Source organism: Amphiprion ocellaris, chromosome 7, assembly GCF_022539595.1.
Source record: "Amphiprion ocellaris isolate individual 3 ecotype Okinawa chromosome 7, ASM2253959v1, whole genome shotgun sequence".
Taxonomy (NCBI): Eukaryota; Metazoa; Chordata; class Actinopteri; family Pomacentridae; genus Amphiprion; species Amphiprion ocellaris.
In genome coordinates, this window is record NC_072772.1 from 10850248 (window position 1) to 10873792 (window position 23545).

The window sequence follows — 23545 nt, forward strand, 5'->3', positions numbered from 1 at the left end:
TAGAAATATGCTTGAAGATGTTTTTATACTAGAGGCACAGTGATATGTAATGTAAAATGTTCAATATTTGATTTTTGCCACTGAATTCTGATTGATACCAATATATGCACTTTTATTTACATTAATGTATTTTTAGAGAGGATATCGAGTCTCTCCTGAAATGTAATTAGCAATTAGAGAAGCTCTCATTGTCATGGCCCACTAGCATGCACAGACATAAAGTACAATATTTTTCGATTGTACATTGGGTAAAATAACAAAACAACTTTAACAGTGTTAATACTCTTTTACAGGCTAGAATGATTATTCTCTGATGCAATCTTGACAAAAGCTAACCAGGGCAGATTTCAATTGTTTTACAAGTTGGAAAACAAGTAAATCAATTTAATCTCTGACCAAAGGTAAGTAACATTGACGCAGTATTCAGCATAATTTTATCTATCTGTCAATATTCGTTTTCCGCTGATATTTCATTTTAAAGTTTTTAAAGATCAATACCAAGTCCCGAATAAAATGTGCATTTTAAAAATGTATTTTACTTTTACAGTCTGAGTCCAACTGAGTACAACCCGGGACTTCCGGCTGAAAACCGGTTAAGCCGCTGCACAGAACAATATGATTGCTGACATATGTGAGCAATATTCTGCATGCTATATCAAACAATGACGGCTTTTGTACAAGCACTATTGGACAATTGGTTTTACATTTGGGCTCAACATGCTACAACATTGTAAGCCACCGCTCTCGACGCATGAGGAATTTCTTGTCATGCATCAGCAACATCAGCTCTTTTCACACTGAGCACAAGAGGACTTCATGTTCTGAGCACTCAGGTTTCAGTTTGGTTCAAAGGCCGAAAACAATGAAATCAGTTTTACTGATCCTGTCAACCGGCTTGAACTTCGAACAATTTGACACAGCCATGCAGACACTCGCCCAACACTCACTCACGCTCACTACTCAAGTGCTGACTCACTGATAAATTAAGCAAATCAATTCACAGATAGCATGTTTGCCCAGTAGGTGCACAAGTCACAGTGAATTCAGGTTGAGTAACACTGTCAGATAAAAACTTCACCTGTAGTAATAGAAAACACTGTCCACTAATTGTTAAATTAAAAATATTTTCACACATCAGCATATTGAAACCGTATATGAGTATATCTGTTATTTTATCTGTGTCATTTTGTAACAGAGTCGTTTTCAGGAATAAAACCAAAGTCATTTAACTGATATTTGTTGAGCTTTTAATATAAAGTAGCTATACAGCAGCTTTAACATGTTTAAAATTGTACTATTTCATAAAAAGCTACCAGTTGTGGCATTTATCACATCTACAACCTGATTAATACAGGATTTTCCAGGGAGATAATGACTAATAATGGGAGCTTTTCAAAACTGGAAACAATCCATAGACCAATATCCATATTTTTAAGAGCCCAAACTTAGTTATTTAACAACTGTCACCAACATATGTTGTGAGCAGCATAGTTTTGTCCTTGTTTTTTTGTTTGTTTTAAAGTTGTAAAACTTTGTCAATGCTTTCTGGTTGAAATACTATTCAACAGCAACACACGTATTAGAAATAGCTTGCTAAAACTTTGCCTTAATGATCAGTTTTCAAAAACTTATTTTTAACTGTTTCAAAATCGTTTATTAGAAAACACTGCTGTAAAGTGGTACCCACCTTCAACTATCAGGATATCCTGTTGTAAACACTCACCAGTGAGATTAGAACAAATAAAGCTGTATAAATTTTAGCTTGCTGCACAAAATAAACCGATAACCGAGTGGCGACATGAATATTCAAGAAAAACAAGCACCAAACTGAGGCAAATATTACGCCGACACAGATTTAGATCCACATGTGGGATGTTCACCAACTTATGTCATACGAGCTGTATGCATTTCTTAGACAGCTTATAGAGTCCCTTGTATTTTACAATACTATATCCTCTTGCTATTACTTGGCTTAGTTGTCTCCCAGCAGGATCAATTAGCAGCTCAACCTCAGTACACAACCTACTTCTGTGTCAAGGTAACAATGGTGTGAGTGAGCAACCAGACCCGCTTCACTACACACAAATCTATAGGCAATTGTTTTATTGATGACTAATAAACTGAATGTCTGTAGTTTTTCTTGTTAGTTTCAACACAGAGGTGGATAAAAATGCAATGGAACAAGTACATTCTTTATGAACACCCTCAAATATTACTCATACGCATTTGTTCCCCTGTGGCCTATGAAACAGTAAAATCTAAATAACAATAAACGTGTTTTGAAAAGCCTCACCTGTTTCAAAGACCTCTGTCACGGCAGATTAAACCATTCACCTGATAAATGCACTGTTGTGCAACTCGTGTCTGCCAGATACTACCGGCTACTGTCTGCCAACACTTGATGTATTCAAAATCATGTGACTCGTTGATTAGCCGCCGGTTAAGCCAAATGAGAGAAGCTCTAAGAGAAGTTTTCGAGTATTAATGACCATTAAACCAGACACAGTTTACTAAAGGTCATCTTGACAGTTCAACTCTTCTCCTCTGAACAAATATTTTATGTAACAGTGGAGATGTTGGCACCGGGTTTCAGCAAACGTGTATGAACTTTATGACTCACTCGAAGTTTAACTTACTCACTTTCTGAATAGCTTCCCCCTCCCCTGTCTCCAAAACACTACCGGCACTCAGCTAAAACGAGGAAAGTGAATTCCAGTGGGAGTGGGCCACGACTATTCCCTGGACAGTGACAACACCGCCTGAAAACACGACGCTTTACTAAATACCGCTAAATTCAGACACGTAAAAGTTAAACCTACAACAAAATGTGCACGTCTTATCAAGTCTCACTTTGAAGTACACGTGCTGGTGAAACGAGATAAGATAGCCTTGCGTAACACTGGAGACAGGACTTACCTAAAGCTAATGTCTGTTGAAAAAGCGTCGTGTTTCCGGTGTATTTTTAAGTTTCTAGCTTCGGTGTAAGTATGCTATCGCGGAAGTGTAGTCACCACAGACTGCCACAGACTGCAGCTCGATGTAAAACATTTAAGAGTGTAAGTTTGGAGTGCTGCTTACCTTCTCCTCTCCTCTTTGTGTCAGGCTCACACACTGTGCTCGACGCGGAAGGAAACTTTACGCCATGAAGGACCGTACCAACTCCATCTAAGCGACGGGGGAGGACTCTTCCACTTCCATGGCCAAAAACACCTCCCACAGTTGCGTTTTCATTTTCTGAGAAGTTGCAGTAGAGTAATTTCAAAGACACTACTTCACTGTATTGATTATAGAAAATGAGCTTTTTAAAAGCAATTTTAATTTCTGCAACTGGGTTTTAGTTTGGGCCGGTCTACGACAGCGCTGCGCACGTGTACGCCGCTATAATAAATAACTGTGGAGGTGCAGCCGTGAGGCAAAGGTCATGGTTATGTAATGCATCCAGCAGAACAAACTCCATGTATCTTTGACACAGAGAGGGAGATTCGTCAGACGTGTCCTCCTCAGTGTTAAATATTGTTTCTGTTCCAGTACCAAGGACACCAGTTTCAACAACGTGTGAAGTTTTCAGCCTGCATGTTCAGCTGTATTCAAACCCTGAAGTAAAATGAGGAATATAAAAATTAGAATTGTGAAAATATTCACAGTAAGTCACGCATTAAAAATTCACAAATACTCATAAAGGCTTGTCAGGACTTGTAGAAAGTACCATGGTACATTTATTCAGGTGCTGTACTGACATAAACTTTTGAAGTAAACAAGGGACAAAAAAAACAAGACCTTTATCCGCTGATTTCATTCCTCCAGCCAAAACTTGTTGGTGTCAGCATTGTGATAGTAAAGGTTGCTATTTGCAATCAATGTGGTACTGACGCCACATTTGTCCCTTGTTGAATGTGTTCATTTTTTGAGATAGAAGACAAACCACTTCTCTCCAATTAAGCTGTTTATTTTCTAAATATCAGTGTCCCAAAAGAATCTTGTACAAGGACCTTTTCTGTTTGGAACAACCTCCCAGAAAAGGATAAAATCAAAAGTGAACACAACATTTTATTCAGTCTAGTATTGTGTGATAGGTCATAGATATAAACATCTAATTCAAATATTGAAATGTGATTGGCTAAAGGTGGGGATGAACCGTGGGTTAGACTTAGTTCTCCTATTAGTTGTTGCACAGCTATATCCATATCTCTTGGCACACAATTCATCAAATCCCCAGGAAAAAGAACTCTCCTGCAAACTTTTCCCGCTTTCTACCAGTTAGTATTATTCCATTGTTAGCTGAGATGTGATGCAGCCATTAGTGGTATTTCATAGGGAGGATGCAGGTGTTCCTCAGGGAGGGTTATTATGGTTTTCTCCCTCAAACAACCTTGAGTTAGCAGTTTCAGTAAAATTAGTTGTTCCATTATAAGGAAATGGGAATGTTCTGTGTATCAAAGCCAAAACTCTTTGTTATAATATCTTTGTTAGTGTGTGCACATCAAGGAAATATACACGTGTATGCCAAAAACATTTGTAATTGCAACAATTTCTGTGAGAAATGGTGTATTTCTGGAAAAATTCCAGGGGTGCCAATACGTTCGTCCATGACTGTAAATACATCTTCCACCATGCCTGTCAGTAGTAAATTGAACAACATTTGATTATTTCTGATTTAAATATTGCTGAAGCAGGTGGAATTGAAGTTCATATTGACGACTTCAGAGTTTTATCTCTTACAATCATATCTTCGAAATTTGCATGTTTTGTGTGGAAAATATTAAAATGCAAAATAGTTTCTCATTCATTCAGAAAAGTGTCCAGTGAGACATTATAGTTCTCCTTGTGATATAATGAAGTAAAGAGTAAAAAAACACAGAAAATGAAAGTACACCAGCACTTCATGAGTAAATTTGTTTAGTTACATTCCCATACACAAACTTCAGTTTCAGCCCAGATTGCATTTTATTTTATTGTCTGAATACACAATAAAGTAAAACAATAATCCATGCATGTGATGTGATCACATTGACTGTACATGATCATATCACACTTTAACTCAAAAGACCAATAAATGACTGCAATTAAATACATTTGGACACATGTATGTGTGAAAATATTATATAGCAGTACTCAAAAAAACACCAGTTTGCAAAATTTAAAACTTTATTTAAGGATTAGTTTATTGATGCATTGTTTGCATTTTCTTATTAGAGTAGCTTTCTTAATTATAAAGACATAAAAAGATGGACGGAAGCAGGTAATGTAGATCGCATTACAACCCTGAATAGTATTTGATTACACATTTTAAAAACATTTATCTTTATATGCTTTATTTTTTTTAAAGACTTATCACACGTTGATTAACACGGTAAATACGGCTGAAGATGATGGTGATATGAGATTTCATTCGGAGAGGAGCATGTGAGGCACTTTTAAAAAGGCATGACATTTGCTGATAATTAAATGTATCACAGGCTCTTTCGTTTCTGATTCCTGGTCTTAAGCTTCTGCCGAACGACTGCAACAGTGGTGAAAAAGTTTCCCAAGAACAGAATAAGGAAGCAGGCACCACACATCATGACCTGCAATCATGTGGAACACAGAGAGCAATACATGAGTCAGCAAAAAATCTGACTTAATCATTCTAAATTATCAGTATTTTCTTGATATGTGGAGAGATCCTCAGATGGGGGACAAGTACTCGGAAATAATATAAAGTTACTTTCAAAATATGAGTGAATTACCCCAGTGCCTAAAGGTTTGTAGAATTTCCTCTTTTTTGCATAAATTTGGCCTAAAACATAATCAGATTTTGACATAAATCCTACAGGTAGATAACGAGATCCTAATAAAACAAATTAGACATTGATATTAACTAGGGTTATGTGTTTAGTGAAGATAATTAATAATTATCCTCACTATGGCTGGACCCGAATATCCGAATATTCGGTCGCTTAAGGTGGTATCCGAATATTAATTAAGAGATACAAATATTCGGATTCGCAATGTTGCATGATTGCGAGTGTTAAAAATGTGTTAACCACTGGGATTTGTAGTAAATCTGAAGGTAATATTATGTTTGCAATCATTTGGATGACAATCAGTTTTAGGTAGGCACCAGGTTTCATTTAACAGTGATCGAAACCCGTTCTTCACAACACACTCGTGGAAGTATATCATGGCTGAAACATGAGATTTTTAAGGACCTCAGACAACCATTGTGAACATTCATCAGACTGGAAAACTTTACAAAACCATCTGTAAAGAGTTTGGATTCAGCCAATCCACAATCAGGCACACAGGCTTGTAATAGTCCATGAGGTCACAAAGGAAACCAGGGTAACTTCTGAGCTACTAAAAGCCTCTTACTTTTGTCAGTGCTAATGTTCATGAGTCCATCGGGAGAACAGTGAAAAACAATAGTGTATACTACAGGTTTGTGAGGAGAACTACTGATCTTCAAAAAGAACACTGCTGCCTGTCTGTAGTTTGATAAAGATCACAAAGACAAGCTAGAAGACTGCTGGAAAAAAATCTGATGAGAAAATGATGAGACTTTAATTGAACTTCTTGATTTAAAAGAAAAACATGTTTGGTGAAAGGATAGCATAAGATTCCAGCATAAGAACCTTATCCCCTCTGTGATACATGGTGGTGGCAGTATCATCCAAAGCATGCCCGTGAATTCAAAAGAAAAGTATCAAGACATCTCTCTGTGGATTGAATCTAAGGAGAAAGTGAGTCATACAAGAGAATGACTCTAAACACAAAAGTCAGTCTGCCAAAAAACTGTCAAAAAGGAATAAAGTTAAAGTTCTAGAATGGCTGAATCAAACTCATGATCTTCTTCCAAATGAAATATTGTGGAAGGAGCTGCAGTGAGCAGTTCATGGGAGGAAAAACCCACCAACATCCCAGAGTTTATGCTGTTCTGTGCAGAGGAAAGGGCTAAAATTCTCGTTACCAGAAAAGTTTACTTGCAGTTATTGTTGGACAAGTTGGGTGGACCAGATACTGAAAGCAAGGGTTCGCATACTTTTGCCACTCACATATGTCTAATATTGGATTATTTTCCTCAATAAATAAAGGGCCAAGTTTAATATTTATGACTCATCTCTTTAATTGGGTTCTCTTAATCTACTTTTAAGACTTGTGTGAAGATTGAAGTCATATCTAAGCAGAAACACCTCAAATTTTAAAGTGTTTGCAAACTTTATTGCAACTCTGCATAACTGAACACCTGACTGCTAGTTATACATCTGACCAAATGTGTTCTAGCCACATGGATGATAACCCCTCTGTTGGGGTAATTATACAGTCTAAGCACATAGCAAGTGTATAGGTGATGACTACATGAGAGGTAAATCCAGTCATTTTTTAACAGTTATAAAAGCTGAAACAGAGGGAAACTATAAAACTTGGCAACTGTGAGAGCACTGACCTGCCATTCTTTGCAGTCTGGGAGCTGAGCCATTCTGAACAGAGACAGGCCATTGAAGAGCTGCCAGAACTACGAGGCAAAACAGGAGGACAGAAAATTTTGTTGTGTTGAAAAGGGAATGGATGTAGCATGAAACTAGGCAGACACACAGACATGCTAAAGATTAGGCTCTTATCCAAACCGCCAAACACAACACTGTCTAAAATAATGCCTCATACACTGAATAATATGAAGTCTACAATGACATCAGCAGTTTTATCAGTCTCCGTGCAGCCTAAACCATGACAAAGCGTTATTTTTTTTCACGGCAACAAAGCACTCGGAGAAACCTTTTCTGCGTCACAGCTTGTACTCACATGTCCAAAAAACAGGAAGGGCAAAAGAAACGTCAGCCCTTTCCACATCCACGACTGAAATCCCTCTAAAAGAAAAGAAGGCAGAGAAGATTTTAATGTGCTTTAAAATTCCTGCGCATAGCTGATCAACTTTAAAGGGACAGTTTTACTAAAGAGATAAATAAATTGTGTCTGGATCAGTTCATTAAGTGTCCTTGGCTCATTGAAATGTATCTTACCCACGGTCAGATCCATGTTGTGTCTTTCACCCAGAGCTCGTAGTCTGTACAGACATCCACTCTGATAGTAGCACTGCAGACACTGAACAAAGCCTGTCGATTCCAGATGACAGAAACACACATCAGACTTTTGTGTGGTTGCATAAACTTTTAACCATGAATGCGTTACAGGTGGTTTAAGCTTACTTTGATAGACGGAGTAGGCAAGGAACTGGTTTCTAAACAGTTTGTAGAGGTTCCCATCTGGCCTTGAAAATGAAGGCATTATAATTTGATTTTCAGAGTTTAAATGTGTTAAAATTGTGTTTCCTTGTTTTTCAGCTGTGATTTAAGGGTTCTGTCTTCCTCTACTCACCATGTTAGCATTACACCAGACAAAAAAGCCGAAATGTAGTGATGAAAAACCCACCATCCTTTGATTCTGTAATGCAGGACACATTTTAGTACATATTCAGATCGTAAGTTTGGGCAAACAAGATGAAAATATGACAAAATAATGAGTTACCATAAACTGTTCCAAAAAATTCTATTAAAAAACATGAAAATCTGGCAGTTAGGGTGTCAAAAAATGCAGTATAAACAGTGAAAATAATGGCAAATATATGCAATTTAGTTTTGTTTTTAGATGATTTTAATATGGCAAAACTGTGTATTCTGTGATCACACACTGTAAAACAAGAAATCACTATTTGTAAAAAAAAAAAACAAAAAAAAAAAAAAAAAAAAACAGTTTTTTGATGTGGACATTATTCACAGTTTTGGCCTGTTTCCTTTTTTATTGTCAACATGTAAATTAATATATTGATATGATTTTAATGGTTATTTTCACTAATCCAACAAACAAGAAAAACTTGCAAAATAAAAGTTAAAGAATATTTGCCAATTTTCAAATTTTTTCTCTTTCAAAAAAATCAATAAAATAATGCTACTTAAAAAAAATTTAAATACAGTGAATATAATTTAATTTGCAATTTTATGATCATATTCCATATAAAGAAAACAACAAATTACCATTTGTAAAAACACAGATTTTTGATGTGGACATTATTTATAGTTTTTACAGGGAACACCTTAAAATAACAGTAATTGTTTTCAATTATTTTTCAAATAACAGCAAATATCTGAATAATGATACTTGTCACTGATTTAAATATGGTAAAATGGTGTTATTTTATGGTGAGACATTATTTATAGTTTCGGCCTGTTTCTTTAGGGTTACATGTAACTCAATACTCTTTTTCAGTAGTTACTATCTATAATTTAACAGTCTGTAAAATAACAATACATTCTTCAAAAATCTACAATTAATAACTGTTTAAAATGTTTATTTTTACAGTGTGATGATAATGAAAGTACAAAGAAAAAAGTTTCAAGAGCTATGAATACTTTTCAATTTATAAAAAAAAAATACAGTGATGCAAGTTTCAGAAAATGAAAAGTTGGTTGTGCAAACCTGGAGCCATTGGTGATGAGGATGCTTTCCCGGATAGTTAATGTACAATAGTAAAACACCAGTAGGAAATTGAGGATCGCATCTAAAAACCTAAATTCAAGAATACAAGCTTTGTTATATTCAGACTGACAATACAGACAATGCCAATGTTAAAAAACAAAAGATAAGTGACACAGGTGTTGCAGCTGATAAGTATCACAATATGCTGCTCCTGATGTTTACTGTACCTGTAGCTCACAAAGAAATAGCAGATGAAGGAGAACAGCATCAGGACAACAGTGAGGTACAGCTTGAACTTCTCATATTCATCTTTGTAGGCAAATCTGATGAGGATGTGACATATTCAGAACTCAATACCACCACGTACAACTAATAGAGTAGGCAGAAATTCATCAGCTAATGAAATGGGGAAAATAAGGGATCTGTTTTCCTTAACTGTAGTGCATACAGTATAAGACTTTTAAAGTGACTGTATCATGATTCTGCCGTAAATAATCTCACTGAATGAAGGAGCACCATTAAATCAAGATATCAGTGGTTGAAAAATGTTGAACAAATGTTTAATAATTTAAAAAGAATAATAAAAAGTGGACTTAATATTCAGTGTATTTTGGCTTCGAAGATCATTGCTTACTTTGCCTGCTTGTTGAGAAGAGTGACATTCACATTTCCAAGAACCAGACTGAGATATAACCTGCAAAAAGGAACCATAACATTATTTTCCTTATTTAACTTCACAGAAGGTTTAAATGTAATTCATAAAAATGTTGTGCTTTTAATTAACAGTTTTTAATTGATTACACATCATCACCCATTTTTCTTGGGAAGGAAAGATTCCATTTCAGAGAAAGCATTTGGCCGTGTCCTGGTTTTCTCTTTTATTTCTTCTAGTTTCTTAACATCTTCCTCTGATGGTCCTTTATTGCATCTGAGGAAAGATGTAAAAGCACGAGATAATTTTGTATCACCGCTGAGACTTATTTACAGTATCTGAGCTGAGGAGGGTCCATTTAGTCAATATCAGTTCTTCCTTTTATCCTCCCTGTATGTGTTTCTGACCTGATGCACTGCATTTATCTGCATCTGTAACTGTAAATCTGCATCCATGCCAGTTGGTGGACGTGAGCGGACACTTACTTTTTCACAAGGTGGGACATTTCATTCAGTCTCTTCCGCTGTCGTGAGATGGAAGAGGAGCAGTTCTTTTGTAGGTTGGATATTTCATCCAGTTTCTGCAAGTATATTCTGTGAGTCTCCTGGATGGCAACAAGAACACAGAGTTACATTGACAGTCAATGTGTAGCTTAAAAGGATCATCTTCAACTTTTTTTAGAACCTTTTTTGTTAGGTGGCGTATTAGAATCTGGAGCAGAACCAAAATATCTGTCACAAGAACAATCATTACTGAGATATTGCAATTTTACAGGACATTTAATTGACAGATAGTAAAATTTTAGAATAACACAATAAAAAAAAGCATAAAATATATGAGCAGGAATTGCTTCATGTGAGTAATCTGATCCTGGCAGCTGGTTATAGCCCATTTCCTACCTGAAGCTGCTGATACTCCTCTTCCAGCCATTTCCACTCCTCCAGAACTTCTGGTAAACCTTGAGGCATTTTGTGAGCACCTTACCGTTGCACTAACAGCAAATCAAGATCCACTTAAAAGCAGTGAGAATTGTTCAGCCACCATGAAATGACTCGAAATGCTACATCGAAGTATCGTCAGGGTGTGTGTCACATCTCCATGGACCTTTTATTGCAGAAAGTGAACTTTGACTGGTACATTTGTGCAAGATTTTGACTTGGACATTGTTCTGTGGAAAGTGCCTGGTTATCACATTGTTCAGCTGCCACTCATAAAGCTAAAAGCATTGTTGTGAACAACATTAAACACAATAAAAGCACTAGAACTCTAAATTATTCCTTTGCCATGGTTCACCCAGCTCCCTGTGAGCTTGACGTAGCTTTTGTGTACATTTTATCTCTTTTTTTTCTGTGAATTACACATCTGCACATTAGCAGCATCTGGTGGACAGGATCAGTTTCTAACTCAGGAGAAATGTTTGCTTCTGCAATTTAATGGCACATGTGGGAATGTTATGAAAAAAATTAAAAACAAATGATTTGAACTAATTGAAATACTCACATTTTAGGCCAACCAGTAGGAAGCCCCATTGTAATTCCCATTTTGACCACTAGATGTAGTCGATTTTCATTTCAGCTCTTTATTTAGATAATCACAGTCTTGCTAATCTTTAAACATTGAAATAATTTTATCTGAGGCATCTTAATGTAATGTTTTGACAGTCAAAATAATCTGCTTTTTGATAGAATATATATCCACACACTTGTTTTTTGTTAAAAATAAAAAGCCCCCCTTGATATCAATGATTTTCAGTGCTTTAACCTAGATTTCTGATCGATTATGTACCACATCAACTAATACAATGACACAATAGCGAAACAGCAGAAAAATGTATTAAAGGTTAACTAGTTGACTTTATTTTAAGCTAATAAACTTAATTTATATTAGCATGCTGTCACACTAGCTAGCTACCTAGAATTCTTCACTAGCGTTGACTAAGTGTCCATGTTGATCAGTGATATTCCATTTTATTTTTAAGTCTGTAAATCTAAATAAAACTGACAATAAAATTATGGACAAGTCATAGCTTTTGTCTATCAATTCCAAATTAACTGACAATAATCAAACTGTTTAATATAATTTAACAGATGCTATTTCTGTATGTATGTGTCTACATTGCAGTTAGAGCAATATTAAAATTTGAAGAAGTTAATCTTACGCATAATTGGAAAATTTGTATTGATCAAAATGGATATGGTAGAGGAGAGATGGCTATTGTCAGGATTTTCCATCTAGTTTTCTAATAACAAAGTTGTAGTCTGTTATGATTTAATTACCCTCGCAAACTGTTCACCTAGGCATCCGTCCTGTTGACATATTACACTGATACTCAGCAAATAGAGTTTAAGAGGAAAATAGATGTTTGTTAACCCTACCTATATTTTTCATTTGGCCTGGTCACCCAGCTCCTTGTTAGGTATTTGTTGCTTTTGTATATATTTTATCTCAATATTTGTTTGCCAGTCACAGGGCTGAACATTAAAAGTACCTGGTGGAACAAATCAGTTCTAACTTATAATTTTATGGCACGCATGACAATTCTGAGGAAACAAGAATGAAAGAAGCAATTTGAATGAATCCAAATACTTTTAATTTATTATGTGTCAGCTCTACCATTTATATCTATTTTATTAATATCAAATTACTGCTTTTGACATATACGTCTGTTGCTCTGTAAGTTATCATCACACCTAACAGTTCAAGAAATTTTGAAGAAAAAAAATGCAGTAAAAATGAAACATTTCCCAAACTATAAAATATGGGGCTTTTATTCTGAAATGTTCGAGAGGATCCTGTTTCTCGGTGAAAGGGGAGCAGAGGCGGGCGCATGCGCAGTTGCTTGACAGCGGCCGGTCGGTTGGTTGCAGCTGTTTGCTGCAGAGCTCAGAGCTGCTGTGGACGAGAGGCCAGTTCATCACTGTTTTTCTACACTGAGTGGCTCTCTGTACGCTTTCCTGGACAACAATAACAGTCGACACAAACAGAAAGAACAAACAAACTAATTTGATGACAAAGGTAAGAGCTCATCTTTGAAAGTTCGACCCTTTCTCAGCTAACATTAGCCGGTAGTTTAGCTAGTAGCCATAGTCAGTAAGTTGGTCAGCGTTATTGACATTTAGCAGTAGCTGCGACTGTGTGCTTTTTTTTAAGAGTTTGATGCTGTTGTTGGTGTTGTCTGAATTTAAAATTGCTCCCGGGACAATAAATAAATTGTCATAATAACAATGCCACTATATGCTTTGAAATGTATACTCAATATTGTTGCAGCTGAAATCTACTATCTAAAAGCTGCTGTGGCTTTATGTCCCCTTAGGTGGTAGATATGTTTTTGGGTTGTTGTTTTATTTCTCTTCAAAACTACCCTTACTTGTAGAATATAATTATTGCAAGGGGAAATTTAATTCAGTCTATTACTCGAGGGACACAAACTGCTCATGTGTCAGAAGTTACTTTATTGTAATTTGGATAATTTGTCCATTATTAAATCCCATGTCGTGGAAACAGTTATTCACATGATTCCATTATTGATTATCTCCATTTATATTCTTATACATTGGATTCTTCGGGGTAGAGTTAAAATGATTACTTGATTTATCATCGACAGAACATTTAGTCAGCAACAAACCGAATCTGTAAGTAACTTTAAAGTAAAAATTCAGTTTTAATATTTCAACATAGGCATATTTTCTGGTGTTTTATGGAAATGTTTTATTAGTTCATCAAGACAACACTTATCAGATTCAACTATAATATAATTAGTTGTGGTACTACTTTGAGGTTTTAGCTGTAAGTGAGGCTAAGTGCTCCATTTAAGACCTCAACTTCTATTTATTGATGAATTAATTATTGGAAAATTAGTGTCAGCTCTGCTCCTAGTATTCTTGAAATTATCTCTTGAGGATTCAACTCAGTATTTATCTGTCTGGACAGGCACAGCCAGTGAGTTTGTTGAAGGCCTGCCTCACTGCTGATGTGAAATGGATGGTGTTTGTTTTGCAGGTGACTGATACGAGATGTGTGCTGCCGTCTATGTCCTGTCAACGGTAACGGGCTACGTGCTCACCTCTGCCCTGCTGCTAAAATGTCCAAATCTCTTGCACCGGAGGAAGCGAGAAACATTCCGCAGCAGGCACATTTCGCATCGTGGAGGTGAGTCAGTGACGGCATTCATTTTAATTTCAGCATTTGCCAAGAGAAATCCTCACTGAGTAAAAGAAAAAAAAATTTAGTAATTTGTGCTTGATATTGTCTCATTGTAAGAACACACCTGCTGTTTAGTGTTTGACTACTTTGCCACCACTGATGAGGATGTATCTGTTTTCTTGATCGATGTATTTACATGGCTTTGGCTATACTGCAGTGTATGTTACTCTGCTTCCATCACGTGGGATTGTCACCAGCTATTTATAGCATTTTTGTTTGTCTTTTATGCTATAGCCATTACAGCAACCTGAACAAGTTACACAATAAGTTACAAGATATGAACTTCAGAGTCAATAAAAAGGACGGGTGAGGCCGACATAAGCCACAAATGTAAGCAAATGATCTCTAATAGGTCAACGGCATCCCTGCTTTGCCTTTTCAGGCAAATCTTTCACATGTGGGTTCCACAGACACACAGATAATATTAAGACACTGTCCCATGCTAAGTGTTTATCTTTTGCATTGCAGGGGCAGGTGAAAACCTGGAAAACACCATGGCAGCTTTCAAACAGTGAGTAGAAACCTTTTCCAAAATGACAAAGCACATTCTTGGATTGAACTTTAGCTCACGTTTTTGACTGTGGGCAGTGTGTGTCATCTGAGCTGCAGGCTTTGTCTTTCTACACACCCTTAAGCAAACAACAATCAATGCATTATATAAGAGTTCATATGAAAGACTTTGATAATCCACTTCGGTTTGTGCTTCATTTTGATGTGCTAATGAAGCCTGAAGTGACATCCTTCATGATTTTATTGAATGTGTGTTCTATGTGTCATACTGGCAAGTATGTCACCGTTGATACCGTTTGCTCAATCTCCATGACACCAGTGCTGAGATTAAATAGATATGAGTTGATGGAGTCTCTCATGGTGTAGTAATAAATGCAGTATATGTGCTGTGTGTTCTTTGATGCAGTGCTGTGGATCTCGGCACAGACATGCTGGAGTTGGACTGTCATATGACAAAAGATGAACAGGTAGTGGTTTCACATGACGGCAACTTGCAGAGGGCCTGTGGCATCAACGCCAACATCTCCGACGTGCCCTATGCTGTAAGTTTCTGCTCATTTGTCATTCCTTTACCACATCTGGCAGAGAAATAACAACCCCTTTACCATTATTTAATCATCCATCCAGCTCACAGCATGGTTTAGCTGCCTATTTTAATTCCTTACAGGTCACTTGTTTAAGGTATAATTTCAACAAAACTCTGGATTCTACATTTTCATAAATTATACTATTGGCGAGGAGTTTGGTGTAAAGAAGTGATTTACAGGGGAACAGAATCCAGGAGGAGTTTCACCAAGATTTAGGTTTAATACTTGAAATCAAAAGTATTTTGAGAATTCAAACAACAGTTACATGTTGTGTTTGCATGAAGACAAGCTGTACACGTAACAACAGCATTGATAGATCATGTGCCTTGGTCAGGTGAGGTCTATACCAAGTCACCTGATTGTGTCACAAGATGATAAAAAAAAAAATCATAACCAGCAGAAATTCTTTGCAAGTCAGCAGATTAATTCTTATACAGTGAGGATTTCTGCTCTGTTCTGTTTTAGATGTTTACACTCAATGTATAATGAAAATAAAAGATCTTTGTTTTTTGGTGAGAGGACCAAAGATCACAACTAAAACGTCACATTATCGAAGCGAAGATGAGGATCGCAGTTTTAGTGCTCTGCGGCCTTGTGGTAGAAATAAACCCAGAGCTCACTGATATTATTCTTGTTTTGACATGACCTTAGTTGGATCATTTTTCTTCTGTGCTGACGGTCATCAGTGTGAACCTCGTCAGACGCACTCATAGAGCCTCCTCAGGCCCTGACCCTACAGCCTCCAAATATAGATTGTATTTGTTATCTGTTAACCACAGACTGCTGTGTGTTGTTTGCAGGAACTCCCTCCGTACCTCTGCAAGCTTGGTGTAACATTTCAGAGAGGTGAGTAATAACACAGAGTTAACACCAACCACATAGAGATGAATTCTCAGCAGCATCTATAGTCAGTGCAGCCGTTCAGTGCGTCTGATGTATGTTTGTGTGAAGAAACAAATACACAAATGTTTTGTATTTGATCTGTGCCTATTGACCATCAGCGTACTCGATTGATTTTGTGCATCAACTGTATCAAGTGAATGTATTTAGTTAATAATGTGCATTTTTTAGGTAACAAACTGTTGACAGCTGTTGGCCAGGACACTGCAGCTGAAATGATAAATACACTTGGACCAACTTGACCCTGCATGTAATATGAAGCTGACAGTTTTTTCAACCTGTCCTTGTCTCTGCAGAGTGTTTCTGCGAGGGAGGAGAGGACAAACGCATGCCTCTCCTCAGGGACGTGTTTGATGCCTTTCCTCATACCCCTGTCAACATTGACATCAAGGTCAACAATGACACACTTATCAAGAAGGTGTGTGTGTGTGTATCTGTGTCTCCTCCTTTTTTTTTTTTTTTTTTTTAAACATTCTAACATCTAACCTATTAGTTTCCTAGAATTTTATCTCATATTTTAGTTTGCAATCCATTGGTGTAACTGTGCCTCAATATCCTGAAAAAATGAAGATTAGATTCTCAGAAATGTAAACTGTTACTTCATCTCTTTAGGGAGAATTATTTCCTTACAAGCCAAATTCTCTGTTTTTAACAATGGAGCCACAACATAAAATGTCTTGATTTATATTTCACGCCTTTTTAATTCTTGCAGGTCTCTGAGCTGGTTGTTAAGTATGACAGAGAGCATCTGACCGTCTGGGGCAACGCCAGCAACCAGATTGTCAAAAAGTGTTACAAAGAGGTAGGTTTATAGAAGCCGTATGGCCTTATTTTATGACATTTGCATTTAGTTTTTGTTGTTTTTTTGTTAATGTCACTTTTAATCCAGTCATTTTAAGAGGTGAATCTCCACTGAGCAATGAAGAACCTGCCACTAGTAGTAGTTATAATAATAATCCTTTCATCTAGTCGGCCTTATAGTAGGATGAACAGAATACTGTGGGAGAGTCCCAAATCTGGCACATAATATTGGTGGATTACTGCAAAAAACATTTTCAGACATAGAGATATTTAAATATCATAAATTACATTGAATACACTGCTTAGGGGAGTCAGTGTTTATTTTTTTCATCAATATCTTGTTTCTCAAAATGTAATCGGGCATAAAAAACACAACCTGTCATAACTGATTTAAGACTATTACTGCAAACTGACCTTAAGTCGCTGTTGTTTGTTTGTTTTTGCAGAACCCACAAATTCCAGTGTTATTCAGCTTTCCCAGAGTATTGCAGCTGTTAGGCCTCTTCTACACCGGCCTCCTGCCCTTTTTTCCCCTAAAGGAGCAGTTCCTGGAGATCCCAATGCCCTCCATTATCACCAAGTAAGTACACACATGCACATAAATCAACAGCACACATAGATGCGTTTTACAGCTTAGGTGTGTCAGTAAGACAAATGGTAACGCTCCACTTCACCAGGGATGATCACTATCAATCTACAGGTACACAGCATTTTAACAGCAGTAGGTCAGAGGTCGAGGTCTGTTTTACTGGGACAGGTTTTTTTCTACTTTCCTGTGGCTCAAGTCCCAAAATGAGGCTTGAGCCCATAACAAAATGGCTTCTATATGACATAACAGGTTTTAGTGGGTCACAGCAGGATTAAATTTGCCTCAAACTCTGAAACATGCACAGAACATAACCAACTGTTTGAATGGCAGTGGTGGTCAAAGTGCTGTAGGCTGCTGTGTCCAAGAAAAAGAAAACACTGGTTCGTGCTACGAGTTGATCCCCATTAAAGTGATACTTAAAAATGGTTTAAACAATTTGTGGAGCTGAGCTTCAAGGTTCTTTATCAACCTTTGAAATAATTGTCTGAATTTAAAAATCTGCGAACAATTTATTTGCAGGGAACTAAAATGACCTTTCAGCTATATCACCTCTTCATAAGCACACATTGTCACATCAGACACCAGAGACAAACTTTGAACAGACAGGAGTGCTAAAACATGGCCTTAACTTTCAAACTTAACTATGGGAGTTGACTAAAATTCAGGAGAGTTTTCACTGAGTCGACCTTATGCAAAGAATTTTTTGTTAAAATGTGTGAGAAAGTTACACACATGATTTTATTTTGTTTTCTTTTATTAAAAGTGTTTTTAACTTTTAATTCGTGTCATTCTTGGCTAATTTGTACTCCCCTCACTATGTTCCATGGTTGGCCTTCCTTTCTGTGTGTGTTATCTGTGTTGCAATGCTGTCTCGAGGATGCTGTTTCAAAGACGAACTTGCTCCCTAATTAAGTCATTAAAAGAAGCATTCACACCCCTCGTCTGGAAAGTGTGTGTTAGCAGATCATAGGGATCAAGGTCAGAGAGTAGATTATACATGCTGAACATTCATTAAGGATTAACTGATTTCTTCTGTTACACTCATGTCGTACTAAATACTTTAATACACCCCCTTTCCAAATACTCCTACATCTGTGCTTGACAGGGTATTATGTTAGTCGGAGAGGGTGTTTTTGTATTTTATTCACGTCCATTTTGGTCAATGATTTCCTTTTTTCTCAGAATGAATTTCAGCACTCCCCAAAAAATGTGTGGAACTTGTTCCATCCAGCTGTTGTGGGTTGTATTTGACAAGAGTAAATTTAGCTTTTCTGTAATATCTTTCACCTCCCATAGCCTGTAATGCAAAAAATGAATGAGCCTTGACTGATTATAACAATTTCCTCCTATGTTCTGTACTGTCTCACTGTGGCACTACATCAGTGTTTGTTTGTTTGTTTTTACATTGTTTGCACTAGCATTTTGCTTTTCTGTGATATTTTTACAGACTAAGGGATCCTGACAGATTGACTAGGAGTCACCGAATTATCGCCTGGTTGGCAGACACGTAAGTCACTAATTTGTCCAAACATAAAATCCATCTATCCTCTTTATTTTAATTGTAGTGAGCCTGAATCAGTGGATATTTTTTTCTAAAATCTCTGTTTTAAACTTGCACACCTGCACTGCTAGGCTTTTTTGTATGTCTCCTTAGTACTGTTACCTAACTGTGTGACTGTGATTAATGCAAAGCCTTTACAACTGCACAACAAAAGTTCTTTCTAGCTTTGCACACTTACACTTTCTCTCTGACTAAGAGTTTTTTTTCCTTGCAGTTTGCTCATGAGGAAAGCTCTTTTTGATCATTTAACTGCCAGGGGAATACAGGTAAAACTGCTGTTATTCTATTGTAGTCCTAACAAATGAGAAGAAAATCTTTTATTTATGGATGACTAAATATGCAGTGGACACAAACTGATAAATGCATTTTCTGTATGAATATAATAACCAATGGCGACTTCTCTATTACATATTAAGACTGTGTTTCTTTTGTGTGTGTGTGTTGGTGTGTGTGTGTGTGTGTGTGGGTGTGTGTATACACACACACACACACACATAGGGAGATTTTTTTCCCCCCCAGTGTTGACATGTATATACTTTAAAAAAAGCAGCCATGTACATATTCAGTCAATATTTATATATACACTAGCAGTCAAAAGTTTGGACGCACCTTCTTATTTAAGAGCTGTGTCCAAACTATACAACAAATTATACTGGTTGGTAATCAAAACAAAGGGTGGCTGTTTTGAAGAATCTCATATCTAAAAAATGTTTTGACTTATTTCACACCTTTTTGTTTACTACGTGATTCTGTATGTGTTCATTCGTAGTCTCGATGCCTTCAGTGAGAATCTACAATGTAAATAGTCATGAAAATAAAGAAAAACCATTAAATGAGGTGTGTCCAAACTTTTGACTGGTAGTGTATATATACAAAATTGTGTGAAAGTTACGTTTAATCTTGTATAGCCAGAATATTCTGCAGTACAGACCTGACTTGTTTGTATTTCTTTAAATTAGGGATGTCCTGATCAAATTTCTTTTGCTCCCGATCAGTATTATTTAATATTGCATATCTCCAAATAACCGATACCATTTACCTAGGTAATACACACAAGATTGTAGATTAGCTGTAGTATGTGGTTGTGCAACCAATTTTGGAGCCTCTTATTGTTTAATCCTGTAGCGACTAGAGAAGGTGGGCAGCTCTGTGTTGGCAAGCAGAGCATGGTGGGGGGGTTTGCTAGTAAAGGACCACCATGACAAAGTGTTCTGTGACACTTAATGAGTTCCAGCCAGTGCACATGTGCAAAATCAATCCCTGTGCCATAACCGATGGTCGTTTTTGTTAGCTGTACCATGTATTTGTGCTCCAAAACAGCAATATCAGCAAAGGTCAAGCATCCAGTGTGTTCAGTTTCTATTATCATGCTGTTACTGATGATGTAAAATTCACCTTAATTGCCCCCGATCCCATTCTCAGGATGGGAATTGGATCAAATAGTGACTGCGGAATTATACTGGTTGGACATTTGCTTGCAGGGAGGCGAGTAATGTCATTAACACGGATTATTCAACCCAAACATACCATCAGGGTTTCCTGACTGCATGATCCAAATCCGAAACTTTAAATTTTCAGTGAGGTAGGTGATTACTGCTCAGTAGTTGTTGTAGATTGTGTAAGTTAAGGAGAAGGCCACATGAAATACGCAGCCAATGACAAGGTTATACCAGCAGCCGACATCTGGCAAGTCAGACTAAGTCACTTTCCCAGTATTATCTTTACTTCCAAGAATAACTAAAAACCTTTTCACATTATAAAATATCAATCCTGAGCCTGTCTGTGTCCTGAGAGCTGTTTGTTGTAGTTGCAGTAGTTAAAAGCAGTTGCTGGGACATGTCCAAGGTTCCTACAAGTTCAAATATAGTCTAGAGTAGCTGTTAACACTGCTGTCGGAGAACAGAAGCATTCTTGTGCGACTCTTTCCATTGAGTGTGTGTGTATTAACTCTTCCATCTGGTTTCAGGTGTACATTTGGGTGCTGAATGACGACGAGGACTTCCAGAGGGCATTTGACTTGGGAGCCACAGGAGTTATGACAGATTTTCCCACCAGGCTTAAAGACTTCATGGACAGGAATGGCATTTCTAAGCCAGAGTGACCTGCCAAATCTACCTCACCCTGCGGCCCGCCTCACCAGTGATTATCCTTCAAGCTGACTGACCTGCCAAACCAGCCCCCCACACGAACCCACTTTTACTGCATGCATTCCAGCAGGGCTCCTCTCACACTGTTTTACAATCAGTAGGGATCTCCAACATGCTCTGCACCCACAGAATTATATGAGGCACCAGTTCTGTTGGTAATACAAACTTTGTCTGCTCTTTCAGTCACATAAACGACTCATGACGGTACTTGCTATGGATTACTATCCGTGTTGAGTTGTGCTCCTTGTTCCTCGCTCCACACACCAAAATGCACACAATACGGGTATTGCACACCCATTTAAAACCACACAATATTTTTTTAAAAATGGGACAAAATGGCCATTGAAATATTGCGCTTGCAAGTCTTACCGGTCTTGAATTTTATAATAGATTCAACTTTTTTTTTTTTTATATATATATATATATATATATATATATATATATTTATATATATATATATATATATATATATATAAATAAATGTTTACTTATGTAAAGACTTTTGCTTTTTAATGCGTTAAGTATTACTGCATCATGATTCAGATATTGTGCTTGTAAAAACACCAGCAGATGCAGCTTGATGTTGACATACTGCTTTTTTTTTTTTAACCTGATCATCATGTAGCACATGCAATAATGTACCAGTCTTGGCAATTGTGAAAAGTTTTCATATGGTCCAGATGCTGCCAAACCTTTCCTATTTGTCATAAAAAAAAACAGAGCACACACCAAACCTCGGCTATATTGAGTGGAAAACGAGCAGTGTGACAGCTAAAGTGGGCTGCGCCACTGTTCCACACCTACAAGGCATTTAAGCAGAAGCAATTTCCATTGGCCTGTGCACTGTACTGCAATAACCACTGTTTCTGTATGCTGTCGTACGTTTACTTGTAGTTGCCTAGTAGCTAGAGTTCAATTCATCATCCAGTAATGTATCTGAGAGAGAAACTTTGCACAAAAAAGAAACTTCATTGTGTTTATTACTTTTTCCCACCTGTTTTGGTAACTGAAACAGAATTAAGCTTTATATTTGAGAAATATATTTAAAGTATTTGGCAACCCAGTTGAGGCAGTGATACATGTTGATGGATCGCTTCACTGGGGTTATTTGAAATTTAAATGCATTGAAGACAGCTGCTGTCAAACCATTTTCTCACTGTGGGGATGTACACTATGAAAGATCCATAGGATTATCATACCAATGATGTTGTCCAAACTTGTGACCATGCAGTGAGAGTTTGTAATGAATGTAGTATTGGTTGAATGTACTGTATGTTGTTCGATATTTTACAATCAGGACAGTATTGCAGTTTCATTGATAGATATTTGTTTTTTAGGGGTACTAATCTGCACATGTCAATTTGATGTCTGACATTTGACATTGTTTCCCTAACTGTTTATTCAGAATTATTTTTATTTGGGAGACTTGACCTACCAATCATATTTCAGATATTGGGAGTATTTTTATGAAACTATCTGTGCTGTGCTGAGTGTACTTTTCTTTTGCATGCCTCTAAATTCTCTGTTGTGTTTAAATATGTTGTGAACCAGTTTGTGGGACCTGGCAGTTTGGACTTATCAAAATGTCTTATCCCACATGGAGGTTGTCACTTGATTTGCTGAGAGTTAAATAAAAAAGTAAATTTTCAGTAGTGTCAGTAAACATGAGATACATTGTTGTACAAGTGAAGTGTATATTGTGATATAATAACAACTTTATACTGTTGTTTTTGATCATTTTGAACTATAATCATATGCCAGTTTCCGTGATCAAGTATTTGTTAACCATACGCAGATTGACAGAAGGTGGCGCTACAGACTGGGCTGATTTCAGGCGTTTTCCCTTTAAAGGAAAACTTGATGATGCTGGTCTTTTTTTTCTTGCAATAAAATCGTCCTCAAAAACATTTTTCAAATTTACTTTAATTTAATTTACTCTATGAGAACCATTGAAGTCTTTCCTTCACTTTAACAGCGTTAAGTTCTTTTAATGAAACAACACTCTCAGGTAGTTTCTGGAGAATTCAGTAAAAAAAATTGTGAGATTCCGGTAAGATTATTGGTTGCTCACCTTGAGCTCTGGCCAATGAGCGTGGTGTTGCTATGCCTGATCGGCTCTTTGATTGGCTGATACGCCTGTCAGTC

At 36.9% G+C, this 23545-nt stretch overlaps 3 protein-coding genes across 3 annotated transcripts in view; 1 reads left to right on the forward strand and 2 right to left on the reverse strand.

The window, feature by feature from the left end:
- The window catches only part of porb (P450 (cytochrome) oxidoreductase b), a 32893-nt gene extending 29678 nt beyond the window's left edge, over positions 1 to 3215 (reverse strand). Inside the window, exon 1 of the mRNA XM_023294503.3 lies at positions 3079 to 3215. The gene's annotated coding sequence lies outside the window, so the exon portion shown is untranslated. The remainder of the gene's footprint in view (positions 1 to 3078) is intronic.
- A 1705-nt stretch (positions 3216 to 4920) lies between these two features.
- Positions 4921 to 11215, reverse strand: LOC111585122 (ion channel TACAN-like). The gene is made up of 12 exons (XM_023294507.3): positions 11002 to 11215; positions 10588 to 10706; positions 10262 to 10378; positions 10085 to 10144; positions 9678 to 9773; positions 9451 to 9540; positions 8353 to 8418; positions 8184 to 8245; positions 7998 to 8090; positions 7780 to 7844; positions 7424 to 7492; positions 4921 to 5564 (listed from the first exon to the last, which is right to left on the reverse strand). The coding sequence occupies exons 1-12, from the start codon at positions 11068 to 11070 to the stop codon at positions 5451 to 5453; spliced, it is 1020 nt and encodes a 339-aa protein (XP_023150275.1). The 5' UTR covers positions 11071 to 11215; the 3' UTR covers positions 4921 to 5450.
- Positions 11216 to 12953: 1738 nt separating this feature from the next.
- gdpd1 (glycerophosphodiester phosphodiesterase domain containing 1) lies at positions 12954 to 21798 on the forward strand. The gene is made up of 11 exons (XM_023294509.3): positions 12954 to 13117; positions 14102 to 14251; positions 14774 to 14816; positions 15222 to 15357; positions 16203 to 16248; positions 16599 to 16720; positions 17015 to 17104; positions 17550 to 17683; positions 19140 to 19199; positions 19468 to 19519; positions 21220 to 21798. The coding sequence occupies exons 2-11, from the start codon at positions 14116 to 14118 to the stop codon at positions 21352 to 21354; spliced, it is 954 nt and encodes a 317-aa protein (XP_023150277.1). The 5' UTR covers positions 12954 to 13117; positions 14102 to 14115; the 3' UTR covers positions 21355 to 21798.
- Positions 21799 to 23545: the final 1747 nt, after the last annotated feature.